The following is a 24,094-nucleotide window of genomic DNA, read 5'->3' on the forward strand; positions in this document are numbered from 1 at the left end:
AGAATGCTGGTCACTTGAGAAGGAATCTAGTCAATTTTTAGAAATTCACTTCTAGAGGCTGACGATGCATGAGCTTATATAGTTTCCTACTAAAAACATCAGGGCGATGGAATTGCGCGCGTACGTACTGTCGGCGGCCTTGAGGCATCATCAATTGGCGTTTCGGTTTTCCGCCACCGGCTGGAATAGATAAACACAGAGTGTATCTTAAAAGTTCTAGAACGCCGTGAATGGGAAAACAAATCAGTATTAATAAGTTGACGTCGTATCACGTTACACGTGTTGGGCTTAGTGTAACGTTAATTAGGTACTAATTAGCAGGACGTTAATTAGATGATAATTATTAGGACACTAATTAAATACTAATTATTAGAACATTGATTAGATACTAATTGTTAGGACATTGATCAGATACTAACTATTAGGACAGAAATCAGATACTCATTATTAGGACATTAATTAGGGACTAATTATTAAGACAATAATTAGGTTGACTAAAAAGTTGTTTAATTTTCTTTTTCATACAATTAATTTGAATTTACAATATATTGTAACTTATAAATACTTAACTAACTATATTTATTTGCAATATTTATTTGGATATTAGAATCTAATTAATTAATTCTAATTTACAACACATTGAAACTTCGAGTAGTGACTTATAAATGTATAAATAACTCAATTTATTTATTTGCAATGTTTATTGGAATATTAGAGTTTATAATTAATCCTAATTTGCAATATATTGTAACTTATAGTGACAACTTGTAAATATATAAATAACTATTTATTTGCAATGTTTATTGGGATATTCGAGTTTATAATTAATACTAATTTAGTCCAGGAGTTAAATTATGTAATCAATGCTCCATAAATAACATAAGTTGCAAAACAATTTATGGAAATGTTGCTATCTTGTTCTATGTGACCATTAGTTACTATAATTAATTATAATTAACTATAATCAACTATAATTAACTATAATTAAGATTAACCATATTATTGCTCCAAAATAAAACAAGAAAAGATTAAAAAATGGCACAAATCATTTCTTGGACTATGACCCACATGACTATTAACCCCTAACCTACAAAACTATCAAAAAAGTCGCAAAGCATTTTCTCTTTATTTATTTATTTATTTTTTAGAGTCACTATGTTTTACATAGTGATGCATCATACAAAGTTCAACATTAAACATCGAACTTCATAATATAAAAAAAAATTGCAAAAAATTATAAAGTTACAAATTTTTACAAAAAACTTAATTCCAAAAAAAAATAAAAATCCAAAGTAAACAATTCCAAAAAAAAAAACGAAAAGAATAAAAATGCAAAGTAAACAATTGCCCAAAACCAATTGGTAAACCGGCATCCTAACCTCAAAATTCCAAAAATCCTTCCTCGCACCGATCGGTTCCCAGCAGTCCCGCGGCTGCGCTCGAAACGTCTATTCCCGGCCTTCACTCGGCCCTGGAATTTTTCCGGCACACCGTGTATAGATTTTTGGCAGCCACCCCCGTCTTCTTCGCGCGAACTTTCCTCCGGTGATGCGTTCCGCGCGCGCGAACGGCGCAGACTCGACGCCTCCCCCGTCTTCTTCGCGCGAACTTCTCTCCGGCGGTGGCCACGTACGAACGGCGCAGAGTCGGCGCCTCCCCCTGCGCTGCGAAGGTGCGTGCTCGCAGTTGGCCGGCGGGTCCTCAGTCCGACGCGAGACGTTCGATTGCGCGGGTGGTTGCTGCGCCGTCTGACAGCACGGTACGCCCACGCGCACGCCCGAGACGGGAGGATTCGGATCGCCGTTTGTAGGCTAGTGTCCGCGACAGGAGAGCGCTGTTTTTGGATTGTGCTCGTTGGAGGATGTTTGAGCGTTGGGCATAGTTTGTGGATGGTGTTTGGAGTTGGGTGGTTGGTGAATTTTGGGGTGGTTTTGTTAATGTGTTCGGGTTGTTTTGGGTTGTTTTGGGGTGTTTGATGAGTGACGGGCTTTGGAGAAGTAATTATTGATAAAATGTATAATAATTATGGATAATAATGTTGTTGTAGGTGTATAGGGGTGTAATTAATTAATGGTCATTAATTCTTTTTTTTACGATTTATTTAGGCAGTTTTGAGTCGTTTGAGAGTTTGTAGTTTCCAATGAAATGTTTATTGATAAAATGTATAATAATTATGGATAATAATATTGTTATAGGTATAAAGGATTGTAATTAATTTATGGTTATGAGTTGTTTTTTTTAATGTTTTATTTTGGTAGTTTCAAGTCGTTTGAGAATTTGTTTTCCAATGGAATGTTTATTGATAAAACGTATAATAATTATGGGTAATAATATTATTGAAAGATGTATAGGGGTATAATTAATTAATGGTTATCAATTATTTTTTTTTTTGAACGTATTATTTTGGTACTTTCGAGTCGTTTGAGAATTTGTCGTTTCAATTGAAATGTTTATTGGAAAAATTTATAATAATTAGAAATAATAGTGTTATTGGAAGGTTTATGGGAGGATGATTAATGGATGGTTATGGGGCGGGTTTGTTGATGTGTTTGGGTTGTTTCGAGTCGTTTGATAAGTCTTTGGTTAGGTCTTTGGTTGTAAAGGAACATTCTATTTGGATAGTTGCAAATCGTTTCATAATTCACTGGTTGTAAAGAAATATTTATTAAAAATATAAAATAATTAGAAATAATAATTAATGAATGGTCATCAATTCTTTTTTTTAAATGTTCTATTTGGGTAGTTGCAAATCGTTTGATAATTTACTGGTTGTAAAGAAATATTTATTGAAAATATATAATTGATTATAATATAACAAAAGGTTTATGCTACCACAATTAATGAATAGTGAAAATTCTAAACTCCATAAATCCAAAGAAAATGAAATTTCATATTCTCAATGCACTCTTACAATAAATATCAAACTCCTCACTTCACTCTCACAATAACATATACAACACACTACTATTATCCATCAAAATTACATGTTTTTTACTGACCCACAACAAAAAGTTTCATTATTTATCACAGCGACTCATTTGTTTCATTATTTATCACAACAACTTATTTGTTTTATTGTTCATTATAAGGAATTATTTGTTTTATTATTTATTACAACTACTTATTTGTTTCATTATTTATCACAATGACTTGTTGTGTTTTATTATTTATCACAACGACTTATTTCTTTCATTATTTATTTATCACAACGACTTATTTCTTTCATTATTTATTTATCACAACGACTTGTTTCTTTCATTACTTATCACAACAACTTATTTCTTCCATTACTTACCACGACTTATTGTTTCACCTTCAAGACTTCTTTGTCCCAGTCACTACTGTCCGACACATTGAATTAATCCGAGCATTGTCGACAATGCTTCCTTTGTTTAGGGAAGGACGAGCTTTTTCCTAAACGCTTGATTGTACCTCCTAACTGTTGTCTCTGATTAATCGCGCCGGTGTGCCTGCATTAGGTCACCGAGGGATTCATAGAAATTCGGTTAAAATCGCCCGGTTACATTGGCGAACGTAACTTCACCTTACGTAAACGTAATGTCAGTTTCTCGTGGAAAAAGTGAGGTTAAAAAATGTATAGGGTGTCTCGCGACTGATCCAACTGGGAAAAGTTACATTTTGTTTGAAACGTTTTGGAACTTTTGAATATTTTATTACGTAATTATTAATTGTGGTGTAGACAACAATTTTGTCTGTTTAACAAATTTTTTAATCTAATAATAATAATTATAATAGTATTTAATAATAATAATAATAATAATAATAATAATAAATGTTTAAATTGATAGTAATAATAATAATGATAATAAATATTTAAATTAATAGTAATAACAATAATGATAATAAGTATGTAATTTATTAGTAATAATAATAATGAGAATAAGTATTCAAATCAATAGTAATAATAATAATGGGGACAAGTATTTAATTTAACAATAATGATAATGATAATACTTATTTGTGGTTAGAATGTTTTAAAATTAAAATAATAAGCGGTGCAATCGACGTTTTTCTTAATTAAATTCGTCGAATTACTTGGAAACTGTCACCGTATCGATTTAAATCTGAGATGTCCTTATGTGTTCTCGAATTATCGACGTGCATATCGTGCTTGACTTCGAACTGTTCCAGAGACCTCGAAAACATTTCCGGCGAACCTGTGCGATGCGCAGCTGTCGGAAGTAACTACGTTAACTCTTAATGCTTCGAACTTTGTTTAGATTTCCTTTTCAATAAGTGTGTATCGTTTGAAATTAATTATTTAATTAATTATTACTTATGTAAGAATCATTTTTTTATAACATAATATAAGCCAGGGTCAGAAAAGCGACACCATACACGTCAAATACACATGCAATGTAGAAAATTTTAATTGCAGTAAATTTAACGTTACATCCTCGAATGTGGCACCGCTGGATTACTGAGATCGTCCTGATTAAAATGAGTCCAAACACGAGGGGAATCAGAGTAGTTTTAGGATTTGATGGAAACGAGCCTTTAGGTTCGTTAATTACGTTAAATCGGTAAAAGTACTCCGATTCCCATCGTGTTTGGACTCATTTTAATCGGCATAATCTCAGCAATTCAATGCCAATACATTTGAGAAGTTAAGATTAAAATTATTCCAAATAAAATTTTTTTCACTGCATGTTTAGTCTTAGCTTCTCAATCATAGTACCAATAGAATATTGAGATTCTCCTCGTTAAAATGAGTCCAAACACGGTGGGAGTCGGTCCAGTTTTACCGATTTAACGTAATTAACGAAACTAAAGGCTCGTTTTCATGAAATTGATAAAACTGGTCCGATTCCCATCGTGTTTGGACTCATTTTAATCAGCAGAATCTCAGCAATTCACTGGCACTATGTTTAAGAAGGTACAGTTAAAATGACCGCAATTGAAATTTTCTTTATTGCATGTCTCTCCTTACCTTCTCAAATATAGTGTCATTGAATTGCTGAGATCGTCCCGAGTAAAATGAGTACCAACACGGCATAAATCGGAGTAGGTTTATCAATTAATAGAAACGCGCCTTTAGTTTCGCCAATTACATTAAACAGGTAAAACTAGTCCGATTCCCATCGTGTTTGGACTCGTTTTAACCAGCATAATCTCAGCAATTCACTGACACTATGTTTGAGGAAATATGGTTAAATTTATTGCAATTGAAATTTTCTTCATTGCATATTTAGCTTTAGCCTTTCAATCATAGTACCGATGGATTGTTAAGATTTTCCTCGTTAAAATGAATACAAACACGGTGCGGATCGGACTAGTTCTACGATTTCATGGAAACGAGCCTTTAGTTTCATTAATTACATTAAATCGGTAAAATTAGTCCGATACCCATCGTGTTTGGACTCATTTTAATCAGCACAATCTCAGCAATTCAATGGCAATACACTTAAAATCGTACGTTTAAATAACTGCAATTGAAATTTTCTTCGTTGCACGTTTGTATTTGATTTCGATGCTAGGACTGTCTATCCCACTTCCACTCACTGTACCCATTCTCTGCCTTCGTCAAACTATACTCGAATCGGTTCGAATCAAATAGCTCCCTTCTTTCATCTGGTCGGTTAAATTTCACTGCCTAAAAAATTGTAAAATTTAAGCGAGCAGCACTGTATTATCAAAAAGAAGACCTTTCGTGACCGTCTACCCTTTATTACACTAAAGTTAGGCGAAAGAATAATTTTTCTCGCCAAACAGGAATATAAATAATGACTGGACGCTATTTATTGCGTACAGGTTATAAGTTGTTTTTTATGGTTCGCGGGTTAATTGTGCTCACGAGAGCTACGAGGTCCGGAAAGTTGCTCAGCTAATAAATCGACCGAAGTATATCGGAGAGGTGCTCGAATTTATGAAGAGGAACTTTTATTCGATGTGATATTGTGTGTATACAGGGTGGTCCAATAAATCGAGTCACGTAAATATATCCAGCGTCTATGAGTGTATGAAAAGTTCAGTGTTCCCCGAGTTACCCCTACTATCAACCCTTTGGAGTGAGTTTCTGGGTACAGAAATATTTTTGGATAATCATTTTTTATAATTATAGACAATTTGTTACTTATTACCAGACGAAACGCAGTTATTCATCAATTTCAGGTTGTTTTAAAAATTGAATTTTAAAAATTTGTCGTAAATATTTAATTTAAACAATTTTTTTTTAAAAATGTAATTTTAATTTTTTTTAATTTTTTAAAAATGTAGTTTTTTTTTAATTTTTAAAGATTTTTTAAAATGTAGTTTTTGACATTTTAAAAAATGTGATTCTTTCAATTTCTTATAATTATAGACAATTTGTTTTTTTTGTGGTGTTCGAAGTGAACGTTTTTCGTTAAATTCGAACGTGTTAGTAGTCTTTGTTGTTAAAATGGGTTTCAATGGTATTTAAATTATTTTTTGCGAAGATACTTGAATATTTATATTATTCTAATTTAATTTATATTAATATTAATTGTATTGTATATTTATTAATTTAAATAATGCTCAAAATAATTTTTTAGATTAATTTAAATAATGTTAATCAAAGTAATTTTTTGAGATTAATTTAAATAATGTTCAAAGTAATTTTTTAGATTAATTTAAATAATGTTAATCAAAGTAATTTTTTGAGATTATATTAAATAATTTTAATCAAAGTAATCCTTTGGAATTATATTAAATCATTTTAATGAAATTAATTTTTTGGAATTAATGTAAATAATTTCAATTAAATCTCATATTTAATTATGATCTATCAGAAGTAAATACTTTTCTATTCTTTCTACTTTAACCTCTCATATAAATATTTTTTATATTATAAAGTCATTAAATATAACAAAATTGTAAAATTTAACCGAGCCTTACTGTACTCAAGATTTCTAATCTCCAAAGGACCTGAACTTAGAACGAACAATTTTAACTTTCCTTCGTACCAGTTATCGCACAACTGTTCGTTTCTTTTGCTCGGTTAAATTTCACTGTAGGTGCCCAAAATTCTAAAATGTAATTGATCACTCAATTTTATTCACCACTGCGAGTGCAAAACAAAATAAATCAACAAGACGCCAACATACTGATACCTGTCTTCAAAGTTACACGGGCCTACAGAGGGTTAAAAGAATTTTAAAAAAGCAGTCTGAGGCAGACGATAGATCTATGCTAACGAGATAGCATACTGAATGGGACGTGTATTCCCAGCCATCGAAAACACCCGCGGAATATCGAAGAACCGTTTGTCTCGCGACCAGAGTCTCGGAACAGAAGGCAGACGCGGAGAACGGCAGCAACCTTGGAACGCATTATGCAGGAACGCTGCCGGAACCGGCGGAAAGGACGATTCAATCGTTATCTGCCGCGGCAGCGCCGAGCTGCCTATTATTTCGGAAAGCGGACGTTATCTTTCGACGGTGCGCGCCATTCCGAGGGAATCAGCTGGGGCACTTACTGACGCGAGAAACGCTGCTCGGCTAATATTAAGCTCCGAGCGTGAAACGCGGGAGCACTGGCGTCAGAACATTTAGGTTAGGTCTGTTTACTGGATGCCGGCCGTAAAAGCGCGCCACTCGAATCGTCGACGCAGGCTGCGACTGTTAAACGTTCGATTTATGAGTTCGATTTATTAGTTCGATTCGAGTTCGGTGTGAACTTGGCTTGAGGTTATTTGTGGGCGTTTGATGCGTCGAGTGTGATGATGGTCACCGGTGAATGGATCTTCGAAGTTGATTGAATATGATGATGATTGTATATGCAGTGATAGTCGCATTGATTTTAGTGATTTTAGTTTTTGTTTCTCGAATGTAGTGTCAATCGCTTGCTGAGATTGTGCTGATTAAAATAAGTACAAACACGATGAGGATCGGACTAGTTTTACTGAGTTAATATAATTAACGAAACTAAAGGCTCGTTTCTATTAATTGATGAAACTAGTCCGATTTATGTCGTGTTTGGGCTCATTTTAACGAGAAGAACCTCAATGTTCTACTGGTACTACGATTACGAAGATAAGATTAAACATGTAGTGAAGAAAATTTTATTTACAATAATTATAATCTTACCTTCTGAAATATAATGCCAGTGAATTTCTGAGGTTGTGCCGGTTAAAATGAGCCCAAACACGATGGAAATCGGACTACTTTCACCGACCTAACCTAATTATCGAAACTAAAGGCTGGTTTCCATGAATCGACAAAACTACTCCGATTCCTATCGTGTTTGTACTCATTTTAATCAGCTCAATTTCAGCAATCCAATGACACCATACTCAAAGACGTAAAATCAAAATTAACAAAATTCATAATTCCTTTTCTCCAAATCCTTCACAATCAAATTCACCGAATATACACCAATTATTCAACACATCCTTATATCAACCATAACCAAAGTTTCAAGTTTCACAAAAAAAACAGCCTTAAGGGGCGAAGAGGACAGCCGTGAAAAATTGAACGCCGCGGCGAGTCGTTAACCTTTTCAAGTGGTTTCGAAATATATTTTTTCCTCCTCCGAGGCTCCGTCGCAGGATTATTAACCCCGGCCAGCCAGCCACGAAGTTCACTTTTACTCGGCGGAGCATGAAACCACATTGTGCCTTTGACTCGGCGCGCTCGATAAATAAATAACCCCGCGTGGGCGCGGGCGCGTCTTTGTCATTGCGCGTTTATTTCTGAACGGGGGTGAACCACGCCGATTCCCGTTTCTATGAATCTAATAGATCCGTTCGGGCGCGGGAGGTGGCGATCGTCACTCAGGAATCCACTAATTTTAGGCGGTGATTCATCTCGTTCGGTGGCGCGCACTCGTGACAGGGGAATGTTGGAGGTTAGGTGGACGATACAACCGAGATATTTTGTCGCATAGCGCGGGACCATTTTTCAGTCTATTCGAACGCTTTCGGTTATTTCGTGCACTCCGGAAATGGAATTTTTATGCGAGTACCAGGCGAAACGCAGTTGTTCACAAATTGCAGGTTGTTTTCAAAATTTAATTTTGACAATTTTTCATAAATATTTAATTTAAAAAATTTTTTTGAAAGTGTATTTTTTTTAATTTCTTAAAAATGTAATTTTAAAAATTTTTTGAAACTAATTTTTTTAAAATGTAGTTTTTTAAATTTTTAAAATTTTTTGAAATTTAATTTTTAATATTTAAAAACATGTCATTTTCTCGACAGTTTAGTGATAATGGCTGTCAAGTATTATTTATTTAAATTTTCTTATCTCATTAATAAAAAATAAAATTCAAAGTTTCTATTAATTTTATAAATTTTTATAATAAAAGTTACTGAAGACATTTTAATTAAGCTAGTCATTTCCCCGACAGTTTAGTGATAATGGCTGTCAAGTGTAATTCAGTGATCCAGGATTAAAAAGGAAAGTTTCGAAGTGGATGTCTCAGTGGCACACAGATCTCTCGATTCGGGGGCAATTAGTTCATTGAAAAGTATTAAGTCGCGACATGCGCGTTTCAGATAATGGAGGGATAGGTTTCTGCGAAGAGCAGAAGGACATATCGGTCGCGTCGATCGGAATTAAAATCAATTAACAGCGATTGTAAAATGACCGCGACAAGTTTCGTCTGGGAAAGCGTCCTTGTCAGTGCTGTCAGGGGAAACTTCATTAGCAGCGTGATTATCATGATAATTGCCATGGCGATTATTATGGTGAACAATGGTAATTATCATGGTGATTGTTATGGTGATTGTCATGGTGATTACTATGGTGATTATTGTGGTGCTTATTATGATGTCTATCATGGTGATTATTGTGATGTCTATCATTGTGATTATTATTGTGATGATTATCATTACGATTGTCATGATGATCACCATTGTGAAGATTATCATTACGATTGTCATGATGATCACCATTGTGAAGATTATCATTACGATTACCATGATGATCACCATCGTGAAGATTATCATTACGATTATCATGATGATCACCATCGTGATGATTATCATTACGATTATCATGAAGATTACCATTGTGATTGTCATGATGATGATTATCGTGATGATTACTATTGTGATGATTATCATGATGATTACCATTGTGATTCTTATGATGATTATCATTATAATTATTGTGGTGTTTATCATGATGATTATCATTATGATTATTATTGTGATTATCACGATGATTATCACGTTGGTTATCATAATGATTGTCATTATGATTATCATGGTGTTTACCATGGTGATTATCATTATGATTATCATGGTGTTTACTACCATGATTATCATTGTGATTATTATAGTGATTATCACGATGATCATCATGGTGATCATCAAACCAAATCGAATCATTATAGTCCACCTAGTAAACACTAAAACCACCAAACATTCAACCAATCATATAGAATTCAACTTGAAAAACCTCTCACTATATAGTAAACTATACAATCAATTAATAAAGGCCAAAAAAACATCCGAAAACGCAATACGAAATAATCAAAGAGGTTCAGTGAAAAGTTCAAATGTCACTGAAAGTCGCGTCGTCCTCCGATTAGGGTCAAAAGAAAAATAGCGTTCGACGGCGGAGCGTGGAACGAGTCGACGGCGAGGAGTTTGTAAACGGGCCGGAGCCTGTCGTGGCCGATACTATCGATTCGAAACTATCGATTGCTCAAAAAATAAAGGCTAAGACATCTATCTCTGTGACCCGATATCACTTTAGCCGGCGTTTACAGGCGTGCACACGTACCGCCACGTGCCGATCGATAAAAACGGATCGCTTTCTTTCCACCCCTCGCTCATACGCATCAGCCTTTTTAAAACTGGACGCATTAGCCGGCTAATTCTTGCGGGTGATACGAGCACTCCTTGGCTATTGCAGAACGTCGAACGTTTCGTGTAATAATAGATATTCTTTGCGACAAACGTAAATGGTATTGGAAATAACTGTTCACCCTTTGCACTCTGCTGGCTCTGCTGTAGAGACGATTTGCGTCACAGATATCATACGTTACATTAATTTACAAATTATGAAACATTCTTAAATTTTTGTAAAATTTCCATGAAATTTTTATAAAATTGCAAAATTTCTTTTTATTCGAATATAGTAAATTGATAAAATAAATTGAGAGGCATGAATGTATTTATAGTTGTACTTTTCCTTTTCTGAAACGAAATTTTAGATTTTTGAACGTTTGGCTATAGAAATGAATTGTTAAGGTATTAAAAATGTTCGGAGTGCGATGAGTTAATTGTTATCATAACAAATATAGTGCCAGTGAATTGCTGAGATCGTGCTGATTAAAATGAGTACAAACACGATGGGGATCGGACTAGTTTTTCAATTTCATGGAAACGAGCCTTTAGTTTCGTTAGTTGTATTAATTCGGTCCAATTCCCATCGTGTTTGGACTCGTTTTAATCGGGACAATCTCCGCAATTCAATAGCAATACACTTAAAATCGTACGTTTAAATAACTGCAATTGAAATTTTCTTCGTTACACGTTTGTATTTGATTTCGACGCTGAGGACTGTCTATCTCACTTTCACTCACTGTATCAATTCTCTGCCTTCGTCGGTCTACGCTCAATTCAGTTCCTAGAAGTAAATAGTTTCCTCCTGCTTTTCTGCCAAAGTTGTAAAAGTTAACCGAGCCTCACTATACTCGGGAAGACTAACGTCAAACGTTAGAACGAACAATTTTAACTTTCCTTCGTTCCAGTTACCAAGTAAATGTTCATTTCTTCTGCTCGATTAAATTTCACTATAGATGTCCAAAACTGTAAAATTTAACCGAGCCGCACACTGTAGACTCTAAAAATTGTAAAATTTAACCGAGCCCCACTGTAGACTCCAAAAATTGTAAAATTTAACCGAGTCTTACTGTATACTCCAAAAATTGTAAAATTTAACCGAGCCTCACTCTACTCGAGAAGACTAATGTCGAACTTCAGAACGAACAATTTTAACTTTCCTTCGTACCAGTTACCGAGGAACCTCATTGAGCAAACGTTTGTTAAAGGAGGTGTCAGCGTACGAGACACAGAACGCAGGTACTTGTCGGAAGAATACAGGCACCATTGATGCCCGTGTACAACGACTGTATGCACAAGACACTGTATCGTCGTGCTCGGTGTCGCTTCTATATCTGGGGTGAGAGAAGAGAAGGGGGTTGATTAAAGTGATGAAGGAGCGGCTTCGATAAGGCTTAGCTTGATCGACGTCGATTAAGTTCCCGTTTATACTCGGTACACCTCGCCAGTCGCTATTCGATTATTCTGGACAAATGAAAAGCCTGGAATACGAGCGAAAGTTTTTCGTTTTCGTTGTGATGCAAAATCACGTGATGATTGTTATGGTGATTGTCGTAGTAGTGATCGCCATGATGATTGTTATTGTAATCGTTATGGTGATTGCTGTGGTGATTGTCATAATGATTATTATGGTGATTGTCATGGTGATTGTCATGATGATTATTATGGTAATTGCTATGGTGACTGTTATGATGATTACCATTGTGATTATCATGGTGATTATTATGATGATTGTCATGGTGATTGTCATAATAATAATTGTCATGATGATTATTATTGTGATTGTTATGGTGATTGACGTGATAAAGAGGGGTATTATACATTTGTTTAAAAATAAAAGTAACAAGATTATTAGGAAATATAATATTATTAATTAATAAAATTATATATAATTAATTCCTAAATTTGTGATCAATTGGTTAATTCCTAAATTGATAATTAATTGATTAATTCTTAAATTCATGATCAATTAATTAATTCTTAGGTTCATGCTCAATTGATTAATTCTTAGGTTCATGCCCAATTGATTAATTCTTAAATACATTATCAATTAATTAATTCTTAGGTTCATGCTCAATTGATTAATTCTTAAATTCATTATTAATTAATTAATTCTTAAATTCATGATCTATTAATTAATTCTTACATTCATGCTCAATTGATTAATTCTCAAATTTATTATTAATTAATTCTCAAGATTACCTAAAAACCATTGCCATCAAAATTCCTATGACGTACCTATCAATATATAAAAATAATATTCTCCATCTTGCAAGAATTCTATTACTCTAATTTCAAATGAGCCACGCACAATAATTACGACAATAAAATTTGCTTACAAATTTCTCGCCCTTTAACATGCCACGTTCTGTCGTTCCAAGGGGTGGAGGGTAACAGTGTGATAACTGTGCTAACGAAAATGCCAATGCACTGGTAGTCGACTTTTCACTCGACGAGAACACATAACCTTTAAGTCGCTACGATCCCCCAGGTTCGCGCGTTTTACGGGTTGCTATGGAAACCAAGCAAACGTGTTCGGATTGTAATCCATCTTTGTTAGGTGGTTACAGATATTTTCGTGCTAGATGAAACATGTGTGAGGAAGACAATGTTTTACAATGTCTGAATAAATATTCAAAAATAAATATTTGAAATATTTGAAAATAAATATCTGAAATATTTGAAATAGGTATTTGAAATATTTGAAATATTTGAAATATTTGAAAATAGATACTTGAAATACTTGAAATATTTGAAAATAGATATTTGAAATACTTGAAATATTTGAAAATACATACTTGAAATATTTGAAAATAGATATTTAAAATATTTAAATAAATGATGTCCGAATGAATAATTAATTTAACACATTTCTATATATATATAATTATAAATAACAATGTTTGTAAAAATAATGTTGAAATGCATTCTCTTGTTACATATCTAATTTTTTTACTTGAAGTGCTAATTGTGGGTAAATGAGGATAAATAATTTGGTAAATAATTTACTTATTAACATTGATTTATTTTAATGTTATAAATTTATTAATTGCCACCAGTGATAAACTAAATTTAACTAAATAACTAAATAATTATATATATAATATATAATAATTATTATAACAAAAATATTATAATACAAATTATTGATAAACTTATTAATTTAAATCTACTTAATTTATACTTATTATACTAATTTTAAATTAATAAGTTTTTTAATCAATATTTAATAGAAATTTGAAATATCACTTCATATATTTTACAATATTTATACACGTAAACAAAATAGCAAAAATATTATAATAAATATTGTAGAATGATTATAATAAATATTATAGAACAATATTGTAATGAATATTAGAAAAATATTAATAAACATTAGAAAAAGTATTACAATAAGTATTATACAAATATTAGAAAAATATTATAACAAATACTATAAAAATTAAAAAAATATAAGAAATAATATAAAAATTAAAAAAATATAAGAAATAATATAAAAATATTAGAAAAATATTACAATAAATATTAAAAACTATATACATGTTACATAAGGGAGCACAAGAATTTCACAAAGACTTAGTCGGGGCATGCCACAAAAAAGGTTAGGAGAAACCTCCGTGGAGGCAGCCGACCGTCAGTTGTCCTCCGTCGCGGAAGCCCTTTAGGGCCGGACAGCCGTAAGAGATGAGGCAGCACGGCTCGCGGCTGCGTCCTCGACCCAGTTCGCGCGGCAACGAAAACTTAGCTAGCCCGGTGTCGTGCGCGGAACCGTCTTCGCCCCCCGAACAGTCAAGCGACGTCCCGCCGGCCGAGCGCTCGAATGTCGAGGAACGACTGCCCGAGGTGGCCGACGGCGTCGCCAATTGCAAGGGACGCAGCAATGAACGGCGCACGAGATCCGAGAGGTACTAGACCAGTGGCAGATGATTGTTTTTGGGCGATCGGGGATAATTGTGTTTTTGGGTGATCAAGGATAGTTGTCTTTTTTGGGCGATCGAGGATTTGTTTCTGGATACGATGCTGATGGTTTTTGCTTTGTGATGTGTTAGGAAGAGTTTATGAATTTTGGGTATTTTAATGTTTATTTATTTATAGTTATTTATAGTTTTTATATTTTTTTTATTTTTTATTTTTCATAAGGTGGATATTTGTTTTGTGACAATGATGGGTGACAAGTGGAGTTTATGAATATTGGGTATTTAAATGTTTATTTATTTATATTTTTTATTTTTATATTCACTTTATTCGTTAAAATTTCTATGTACACAGTAGGTAACTGTGAAAATATAAAATTTTTATTTTGTATTAGTAATATATAGAATTTATAAAAATTGAGTATTTAAACATATATTTATGTATAGTTATTTATATTTTTTATTTTTATATTCACTTTGTTAAAGTTTCTATATACAGTCAGTGACTATGTAAAATATACAATTTTTATTTTACATTAATAATATAAAGTTTATAGAGATTCAATACTTAAATTTATACTTATAAATAAATATAAATCAGTATAAATTCAAGTATTTTTATATTTATTTAACTATTCTTTTATTTACTTTATATTTCAAAATTCATGTATAATTTATAACAATAATATATTATGTAAATATTATGTAATATTTATAAAGATTCAGTATTTAAATTTATACTTATTTATATTTATTTATACATATATAAACAAATTTTAAAACAAATTGAATATAAAAAATATAAATAAATATATATATACATCAAATTTAAATGGCATTAATTTTTTTTATATAGATTAAACATTACTACTTTATCATCAACTTTTAGAGCAAACCTAGATAGAATAATCATCAAATTTTTCTCTTTCCCTAATAAATTATTAGAACAAGGGGTGAAATATTATAACGAACAAATTTGAAAAAACTAACCTAAAATCGTTATATTTAGTTCACGTGCAGCTTGTCCCAACAAGAATAATCATTAATAAATTATTCATAATTAATTACTAAATTATGAACAATTACTTAAAAACAATTTCAAATAAATTATTTGTAGCAACGTTTCTTAAATTGTTTGTTGTTCTTATTAGTACAATAAATGTTTGTTCTAAATTAATCATTAATAAATTATTCATAATTGATCAATAAATTATTAATAATTAATTGAAAACAAACACTTACTACCTGAACAAATATTCCACTATTTAATTTCTGCCATTCGAACATAACCTCTCACTGTCCTTAACACTAGTACTACCTAATACATAACCTCACTTTTCAAAATTTATTTGTCAAACCATCAAGTATCTAATTTTTATATTTCAATTAACTCATATCAATTTAGTATTTATTCTCTCTTTTAACATACTTTATAAAATGTTTAAATATCTTGTTTATTATTTCAATAATAATTTATAATTTTCCTTACCATGGCAACTAATGCAACCCCATACCATAACACTGCATAAATCAGTTTCCTTAATTTTTTAAACAAATTTCTGTGATTCACAACAATTACAAAATAAAAAATCAGGAATGGTAGTTCCAGTGTTAGATAACAGTCTTTACATAATGCACCCTTAGAAACAAGAAAGCGTTAGGACACGTGGCGCAGCATAACCTCAAAAGTCACAAAAGATGAATTTTGTTGCATCGATCTGGAATCCATAGAAGTGTGAAGTGATCTGCTATTTTATCCAATTTGTTACAATCCGAATAATACTTCAATTCTGTTTTACATAATTTTATACAGTTTCATATAATTTTATATAATTTTATATAGTTTTATTGAGTGCTATATTATTTTATATAATTTTATACAGTTTTATATGCTTTTGTATACCTCTACGTAGTTTTATACAGTTTTATATGCTTTTGTATACCTCTACGTAGTTTTATACAATTTCATATAGTTCCATATAATTTTATATACTTCCATTTAGTGCTATATTATTTTACACACTTTTACACAGCGTTATATAGTATTATATAATTTTATACACCGTTACACACTTTCATATAATTTTACATAGTTGGACTACTTGAAAAGATTTTGCGTGGCTGACCCGGCTGGTACAGTTCAAATTTCGACTGCATAATTCGCTAACAATTGACTATAGGGCTGGTTTCAGTGATTGCGATCATTCCGGATCGTTTCCTGGCAACTCAGCCGGCAGCTCGTCGAACAGCAGCCTGTCGACGAGAAGCCTGGACAGTCCGAGTACCAGCCTGGAGCACGTGCACCCGGCTACGTCGGCGACGAACACATCCACCTCGTGGGACAGCGATGTCGACGTCGAACCAGACCCACCGGACTGGAGCCAGGGTGTCGCTGAGGAAGTCCTTGCTAGACTCAGCAACGCTGAGAAGAAGCGACAGGAAGTTATTAATGGTGGGTGCTTTCGCTTTCTTACAAACAGTGCAGTTGGCGTTGTTTTAGAAGCTCAGTGTTGTGGGAAGTGTTGATAGTTCTAGCTACTAACAAGTTTTCATTACTTTCCTTTATAAACAATACAATAAACGTTGTTTCAGAAGCTCAGCGTTGTAGAAAGTATTGCTAGGTTTAGCAGCTGCTAACTTTCTGTTACATTCGCTTGTAAACAATGGAATAAACATTGTTTTAAAAGCTCGGTACTATAGAAAGTACTACTAGGTCTAGCTACTACGAACTTTTTGTTCCTTTCCCTCGCAAACAAAACAATGTACATTATTTCAGAAATTTAGAGTTGTAGAAAGTGTCGCTAGGTCTAGCTACTGCTAACATTCTGTTACTCCCTTCGCAAACAATGCAATAAACAATTATCACACCACAAGCATAACCAGCAAAGAGTACTAAATCCATCTTCTGTTTCCAGAACTATTCCACACCGAACGGTCTCACGTGCGGGCGTTGAAGGTCCTGTCACACGTGTTCCACAAGCCACTGCTGGAGTCCCTAGTGCTTCCGTCAGACCAGATACAATTACTATTTTCGAATTTGGACGAGATGGTGACGATTCACTCGCGGTTCAACCAGGCAATGAAGCGCAAGAAGAAGGAGAATCCGTGTGTGGGTGATGTGAGTGAGCTGCTGTTAGAAATGTTCGATGGTGAAAACGGTGAAGCGTTTGAACGTGCCGCGTCTACCTACTGCTCGAAGCAGCAGGTGGCTCTGGACGCGTTGCGTGACCGACGTCGCAAGGATCCAAAGTTGAACGCTTTCCTGAACGAGATTGAGGCTAACCCACTGTGTCGAAGGCTGCAGCTCAAGGACCACATACTGACAGGCATGCTCCGGCTGACAAAGTATCCACTGCTTTTCGAGAATCTTGCCAAGTACACACCGGAGAGCAACGAGAAGGAGAGGGCTGCCGTGCTGAGGAGCCTGGACAGGAGCAAGGAGATCCTCAGTCGTGTGAACCAAGCTGTCCGTGAGGCTGAAGATTACCAGAGGCTCTCAGAGATCCAACGTACCATTGACAGGTCTGCCTTCGACAAGTTTGACCATCCGACTGTTCAGGAGTTCAAGAATTTGGACATCACCAAGCGGAAACTGATCTACGAAGGTCCACTGCAGTGGAGACGAACAGAGCAAAACCGAGCCAAGCCTGTCGACCTGCACGTGGTCCTGCTGGACGACACGATATTTCTGTTGCACCGACAAGATGAAAAGTACCTGCTTAAGTTCATCAACACAAACCAAGCGAACTCAGTGCTGAGCCCCATCGTAAAGGTCTCCACAGTTCTGGTCAGGCATAACGCTGTGGACAAGAACTCACTCTACCTTGTCAACACGTCTCAGAACGGTGCACAGATCTATGACTTGGTTGCTGCCTCGCCAGCTGAAAGGAAACTCTGGTGCAAACATATATCGGAGGCAGCTGAGGCGTACAAAGCTCGTGACAAGCAAGGTAGAAGACCTACACCACCCACTACACTGCCAGAAGAACCAGGACCTACGATCGAGGACCCAACCTCGACTGAACATGACAATATTCCTGACAAGACGGAGCAAGAGCAGGAACAGGAAGCTGAACCCAAAGACCCCGCACAGGATACTAGTGTGGAACACGAAGAGGAGAAGCCCAATCTGCCTGCGCCAGCTGCTGATCCTTCGACAACTGAGCAGACGCAGCAGCAACCCCAGCAGCAATACCCTGCTGAATCTCCAAATTCAGGTTTTGAATATGTTCTTGTGTTTCTCGACTAGTGCTTGCTTTAAGAGACGGTATTCTTTGTTATTCTGGTGGTGATGATACAAGTTTACGTTGATTCTATGGTCCGAAAGAAATCTAAATCATGAAATGAGTTCTCTTCAAATAAGTTTTGTTTTTGAATAGTTTGTGTTTTGCTTGCTTACTGATGTTGCATTTCTTTCCGTTTCTTATTCAGGTATGGGAGAACCTTTGCGAATGGTTACTTGTACGCAGGTGTCATTAATTGATCCATTGGAAGTTCACGTGGAAGTACCACCTGTACACATTGCAGAACCAGTACTTACATCTATAGGTATACTATTTATGTTTATAATGTATAGTTTTAGATTTTTCACATTATACAGTGGTTTGAACTGTCGTTACAAGTAGAACCTATTATCTTGATTCTATTTTTAATCGTTGTCTGTTTATTTATAGAGTGTCTCAGGAGAAAGGATGAAACGATTAAGCAAGCTTTGATAGAAAAACAATTGTTAGTAGCAGATATCTTGAATATTCCAAAAGAAGACTTCGAGCATGTAGCAGACATGGCATCTGAGCCTTCGAGCATGGAAAAAGAACCTGCAGAACTCATACTCGCTGCTATTAGTCAAGGTATTTTATAAATTCAGATCGTAATTAAAATTACTCTTGGAATTGATAAGTATATGAAAAATTGAAAGAAGTATTATAATAATATTCTAATAATATGATATTATACATTCAACAATATTAATAATAATAATATTAATTGTGAAATGTTTAATTGTGAAAGACTTGATTTCACAACATCGCAGCAATATATATATTATATAAAAGAGTACAGTTCTATTTTTACATGTACTTCATATTTGAATTAGATATTAATAAAAGAAATCAGACTTATAATAAAGAAATGTAAATATTTGTCTATCGTATACTTTCAGCGAATCAATTAGTGGGTCTCCTAAATTCTGCATTAAACGTAAGTGAAACAGAAACCGTACTTGCATCACGTGGAGCATCAGTACTGTCAACACCGCCAAGCTGCGAAGCTGGATGTCCGTCTCCAAGAATGCATGTTTATCCTCAACAACCGGCTGTATCAGTTGCAAGCTTACAACCAGTTTGTCATTCTCTAACGTCTCAATTGTCACAGTTACTGGTGAGAATTCAAAACTTATCGAAAGTTAGAATATATTGGGTTGGCGAGAAAGAAACTTTGGTCTTTTAGTGTGAAATAAAACTCAATTTGAGCTTCTTAACGAGTTCAAGACATCTTATGTGATTTTCAATTGTTGCGTGTGATACGTTTAACCTTTTTACAACCTCTCGCACAGTTATATGACAATTAGATACAATATTACGTACCATACATGCTCAGTCTTTTTTAACAGAACTATGAAACCATATTCTTATAAATTCATTAATTAATTTTAATGATATTTCTGTTCCATTGTACTCTGTCATGAACACAATATTTCTAAATTAACCTCTCACCTTGTAATGTGTCAGACTCGTGGTGAAGATTTTCAAAAGAATTTAATAACTGAAAATATTAGGTAGGCAAGAAAGTAATGTCGATTTTTTAGTGAAATAAAACTCAATTTTTAATTTAGTTCTTAATTTTTTTCAGTTGTAAACAAAATTACACGGAATTTGTTTCTATAGTAACCTAAAAGTGTCAACTGAAGAGTAACGAAACATAACCCTATCTATTTATGCAAACCGAAGTGACATTCTTGCCAACTCAATATTTAAATATTGAAAAATCAGGATGTTTCTTAACCTTCTGTTACATTCAATAAATTTAGATATAAATAAAATAACAATTAGATAAAATAATCACAATAAGGCAACGAAATTAGATAAAGTATCTTTAGAAACAGTATTAAGTGGTACGTTTGTGTCTGCATCGTAGGAGATTATAAAAGGAAGAGAAGAAGAGCGAGAAAGGTTGAGAAAAGAGCTACGTAGAAGCAGAGAACGTCTTCATGCTCATGATGCAGATGTACAGCGTCGTGAGTTTTCAGAAACCTGTACCACATCGAATCAAACACAAACAGAACCCGGTTAGTTAATCTCTATTATAAAAATATATATGTAAAAATAAATAAAGATAGTATCACACAATTTGCTGTGCTTTCGTTGCAGGTGACATTTTGAACAAAGAAAGCAGTATTGACGAACCCATGCGAGATGTAAGCTCAACATATTTCATGATTAATATACTTATATCCGATGAATGTTACTGTAACACTTTCTATGCGTTACAATCATTTACGAAAGATATTACTCAATAGACACTGATTTTAATTATACATTATTCAGAGGTGGAATTAATAATTATGCATCGCTTTATTGCTGTATTTAACCAAATAACAGTACGTTGTAACAAATAGCCAGGAAGATGAGTTTAAGTTTAAAAAAATGATCATACAAATATAAAAGTCTTTGAGATTCACAAAAGAAAACCCAAGTTTAATTACTCATCACATAAAGTTACTTTTTTGTCATCAGCATATGCACTTAAGAGGTTAATTATTAAATTATATGAAATTTGAGCTATTATTCCATATCAAACCAGTATTATAACATGAAAAATTCAAAGAGACATGAGTATATTCCAAATATTAAATAAACAATAAATATAGTTCCTTTGATGTTCTCCATATCTTTTGTACTAAATTTTTCTAAATCTAATTTAATTTTCTTCCAATCTAATTTAATTTCTCTAACTTAATTTTTTCTAATCTAATTTTTTCAATTTAATTTAATTTTTCTAATTCAATTTTTTTCCAATCAAATTCAACTTCCCCAAATCTAACCCACGATTCGCCCCCAACAGGAATTCGTAGACGCGCACGGTGACTCAGAGCCGGCCGAGGAGCTGGAGCACACCCAGCACGAGACCGAAACGGAGGTGATGGGCGACAGCGTCGGTTGATACCAGCACCCGCCGTGCCCGCGCTAAGCAACGTCAACCTGGTGCATTTTTGGCCCCAGCCGCTCGCGCGCTGGAGTCGGTCGCAGAATCATGTAAAAAAAAACGAAACAATAACAAACGGCGAGTAGCTGCTGCTGTTCACGGAGTATAATAATTATTATATACATATTTACAGAAATCATGGGTCAATGATTAATCATGCCTTTGCCAAAGATTTTATGTAACCGGATTTACATGGCTCGCGCCATGATGATGACTAAAAGAAATTATACATAAATTTTAGATGGGAAATAAATATAGATATACACGGTGTATCTTTTGTTCAGAGGGTCCGGGAAGATCCACGTCCTGAAATCTAGCAATTCACAGTAAGGGCCCTCTTGCCCTCTGAACGGAGGTCGCCTGATGATCTGGAATTGATATTCCTCGCATCGATTCCACCGGAAAACTGTTGTACAGAGTTGTCACATGGTTCGGGAGGACGTCGATTTCTACTCTGTTTTTATATGCAACCGAAAGGGAAACCAACTCTTGGAGTCATTTCTTTAGAATGATCATTTAGCGTCTTCTGTGATTTCCTATGGTACATTGCGCAACCCAGGCCAACTGTGTTGATGTGACGGTTCAGTAGGTACATTCTATTGCATTTATATGGGGATCGATTGGACAGTGTGCGCATGGTGTGACCAGATGTTCAGGATGAGTCCGGAGGCAGCAATTGGCTTTGGAGTCTGTTGAGACAATGATTCAGAGGTTGGGTTTGCTGGGAAGTTTCCATCGCTGCCAATGACATCTCAGAATGATGGCGATTTGTGGATTTTAGTTTCTGTGGAGTGACTAATGTTTGAACTTGAAATGAGCTTTCCCGTAGACAGTGTCATTTTAAGTTTCTAAAGGTTAGTCGTAGAAATGAAGTTCACAAATTGTCTGCGATGGTCATTGGTAACTGCGAATGATGTCAATGAATATTAATGTATGTATTGAGAATGTATTTCAATTTGGGAACGGACAACTTCCTGGCGGACCCAATGATGTCTCAAAATTAATGGGAAAGCAAGAGATTAAAATTGACAGAAATAGAAGTATTTCAGGAGATCTAGTTTCTTTGATCTGTTCATTATGTTATTAATGTTTTTATGCGACTAATTGCTTTCGAGCACTATCTTTACTGTTCGGGTTAGTAGTGTTAACAGGCAGGTGTGTCAAGCGAATGGTTGTTTAATAGACGGTGAACAAAAAAGCAAGTTTTTATCTTTACGTTGAAGTACATTTAAGATAATGCCATTATCGTAGATTAATTGATCTGAGAATTTTGGAAATAGAAAATAGAACTTTACGAATTGTGCATTAGGTTTTTGTAAATTTATGTAACCGTATTAATACACTGTTGTTATACTACGCATCGGGACAGTGTGTTAGATTTTTATTGGTTTCCTTGATACGTTCTCATGGGGTCCTTGCTTTTTTTGATCTTTTACTAATTTCCATTTGCTTCGCTGGTATATTTTGCTGTTGAAATTTCAACGTAACCACGTACAGAAAGAGAATACTACTAACGACACTTGCTTTAAATAATAATTGCCTTCTGGTGCTATATTTGCCTAAACGAACAATGGAGTTCCTTTTTCGAACGTACTGTAATATACGAATAGAGTGAAAAGCGAACGAAGAGTGAAGAAAAATTTATATATTGCGTACAGAAATCCTGAACATGATTGGTAACCAAAATATTCTTAATATTTTAAGATGAGAACAACCAATAGACGATATAAGATATTCTTCGTAAATAATAATGTTTTTAAGCGAAACATCACTATCGTACGAACAAATGGAATATTATATTAAATATTCTGTAGCTGTTTAATTAATAACAATGCTGTTTTTGTTGAATATACCACTTGAAAACACAGTTGGGATAAAATGAGAAAAAAATGAAAATGTACTACTCTCTCTGTAACGAAGGACTGATCGTGCGAAAAAGACTTACCTGTTTACATAAAATCTTTGCTACTTTTAAACACTAATAATTCCCTAATGATAAAATACGAATTATTATAAATACATTACTATGTACATGTAAAAAATATTTAATAACATTATTAGTTAATATTATTAATTATTATTATTATAATTATTAATTATTATTATAATTATTATTATATTGCATTAAAATACTTATTAAATTGTAAATTACTCTGCAATTTTTTAAACGTTAATTTCAAGTACACCTTTTACTATAGGA

The 24,094-nt window shown here is 33.9% G+C and overlaps 1 protein-coding gene across 2 annotated transcripts in view; it reads left to right on the forward strand.

The window, feature by feature from the left end:
* RhoGEF2 (Rho guanine nucleotide exchange factor 2) overlaps positions 1–24,094 on the forward strand; it is a 90,626-nt gene extending 66,532 nt beyond the window's left edge. For both annotated transcript variants that reach the window (XM_031991844.2, XM_031991849.2), the window contains 8 exons: positions 16,872–17,143; positions 17,607–18,908; positions 19,123–19,239; positions 19,365–19,541; positions 19,853–20,070; positions 20,827–20,977; positions 21,060–21,106; positions 21,754–24,094. In XM_031991844.2, coding sequence (XP_031847704.1) covers positions 16,872–17,143; positions 17,607–18,908; positions 19,123–19,239; positions 19,365–19,541; positions 19,853–20,070; positions 20,827–20,977; positions 21,060–21,106; positions 21,754–21,852 — 2,383 coding nt within the window. In that variant the 3' untranslated portion in view covers positions 21,853–24,094. The remainder of the gene's footprint in view (positions 1–16,871; positions 17,144–17,606; positions 18,909–19,122; positions 19,240–19,364; positions 19,542–19,852; positions 20,071–20,826; positions 20,978–21,059; positions 21,107–21,753) is intronic.

The sequence above is a fragment of the Nomia melanderi genome, chromosome 1, assembly GCF_051020985.1.
Source record: "Nomia melanderi isolate GNS246 chromosome 1, iyNomMela1, whole genome shotgun sequence".
NCBI lineage: Eukaryota > Metazoa > Arthropoda > Insecta > Hymenoptera > Halictidae > Nomia > Nomia melanderi.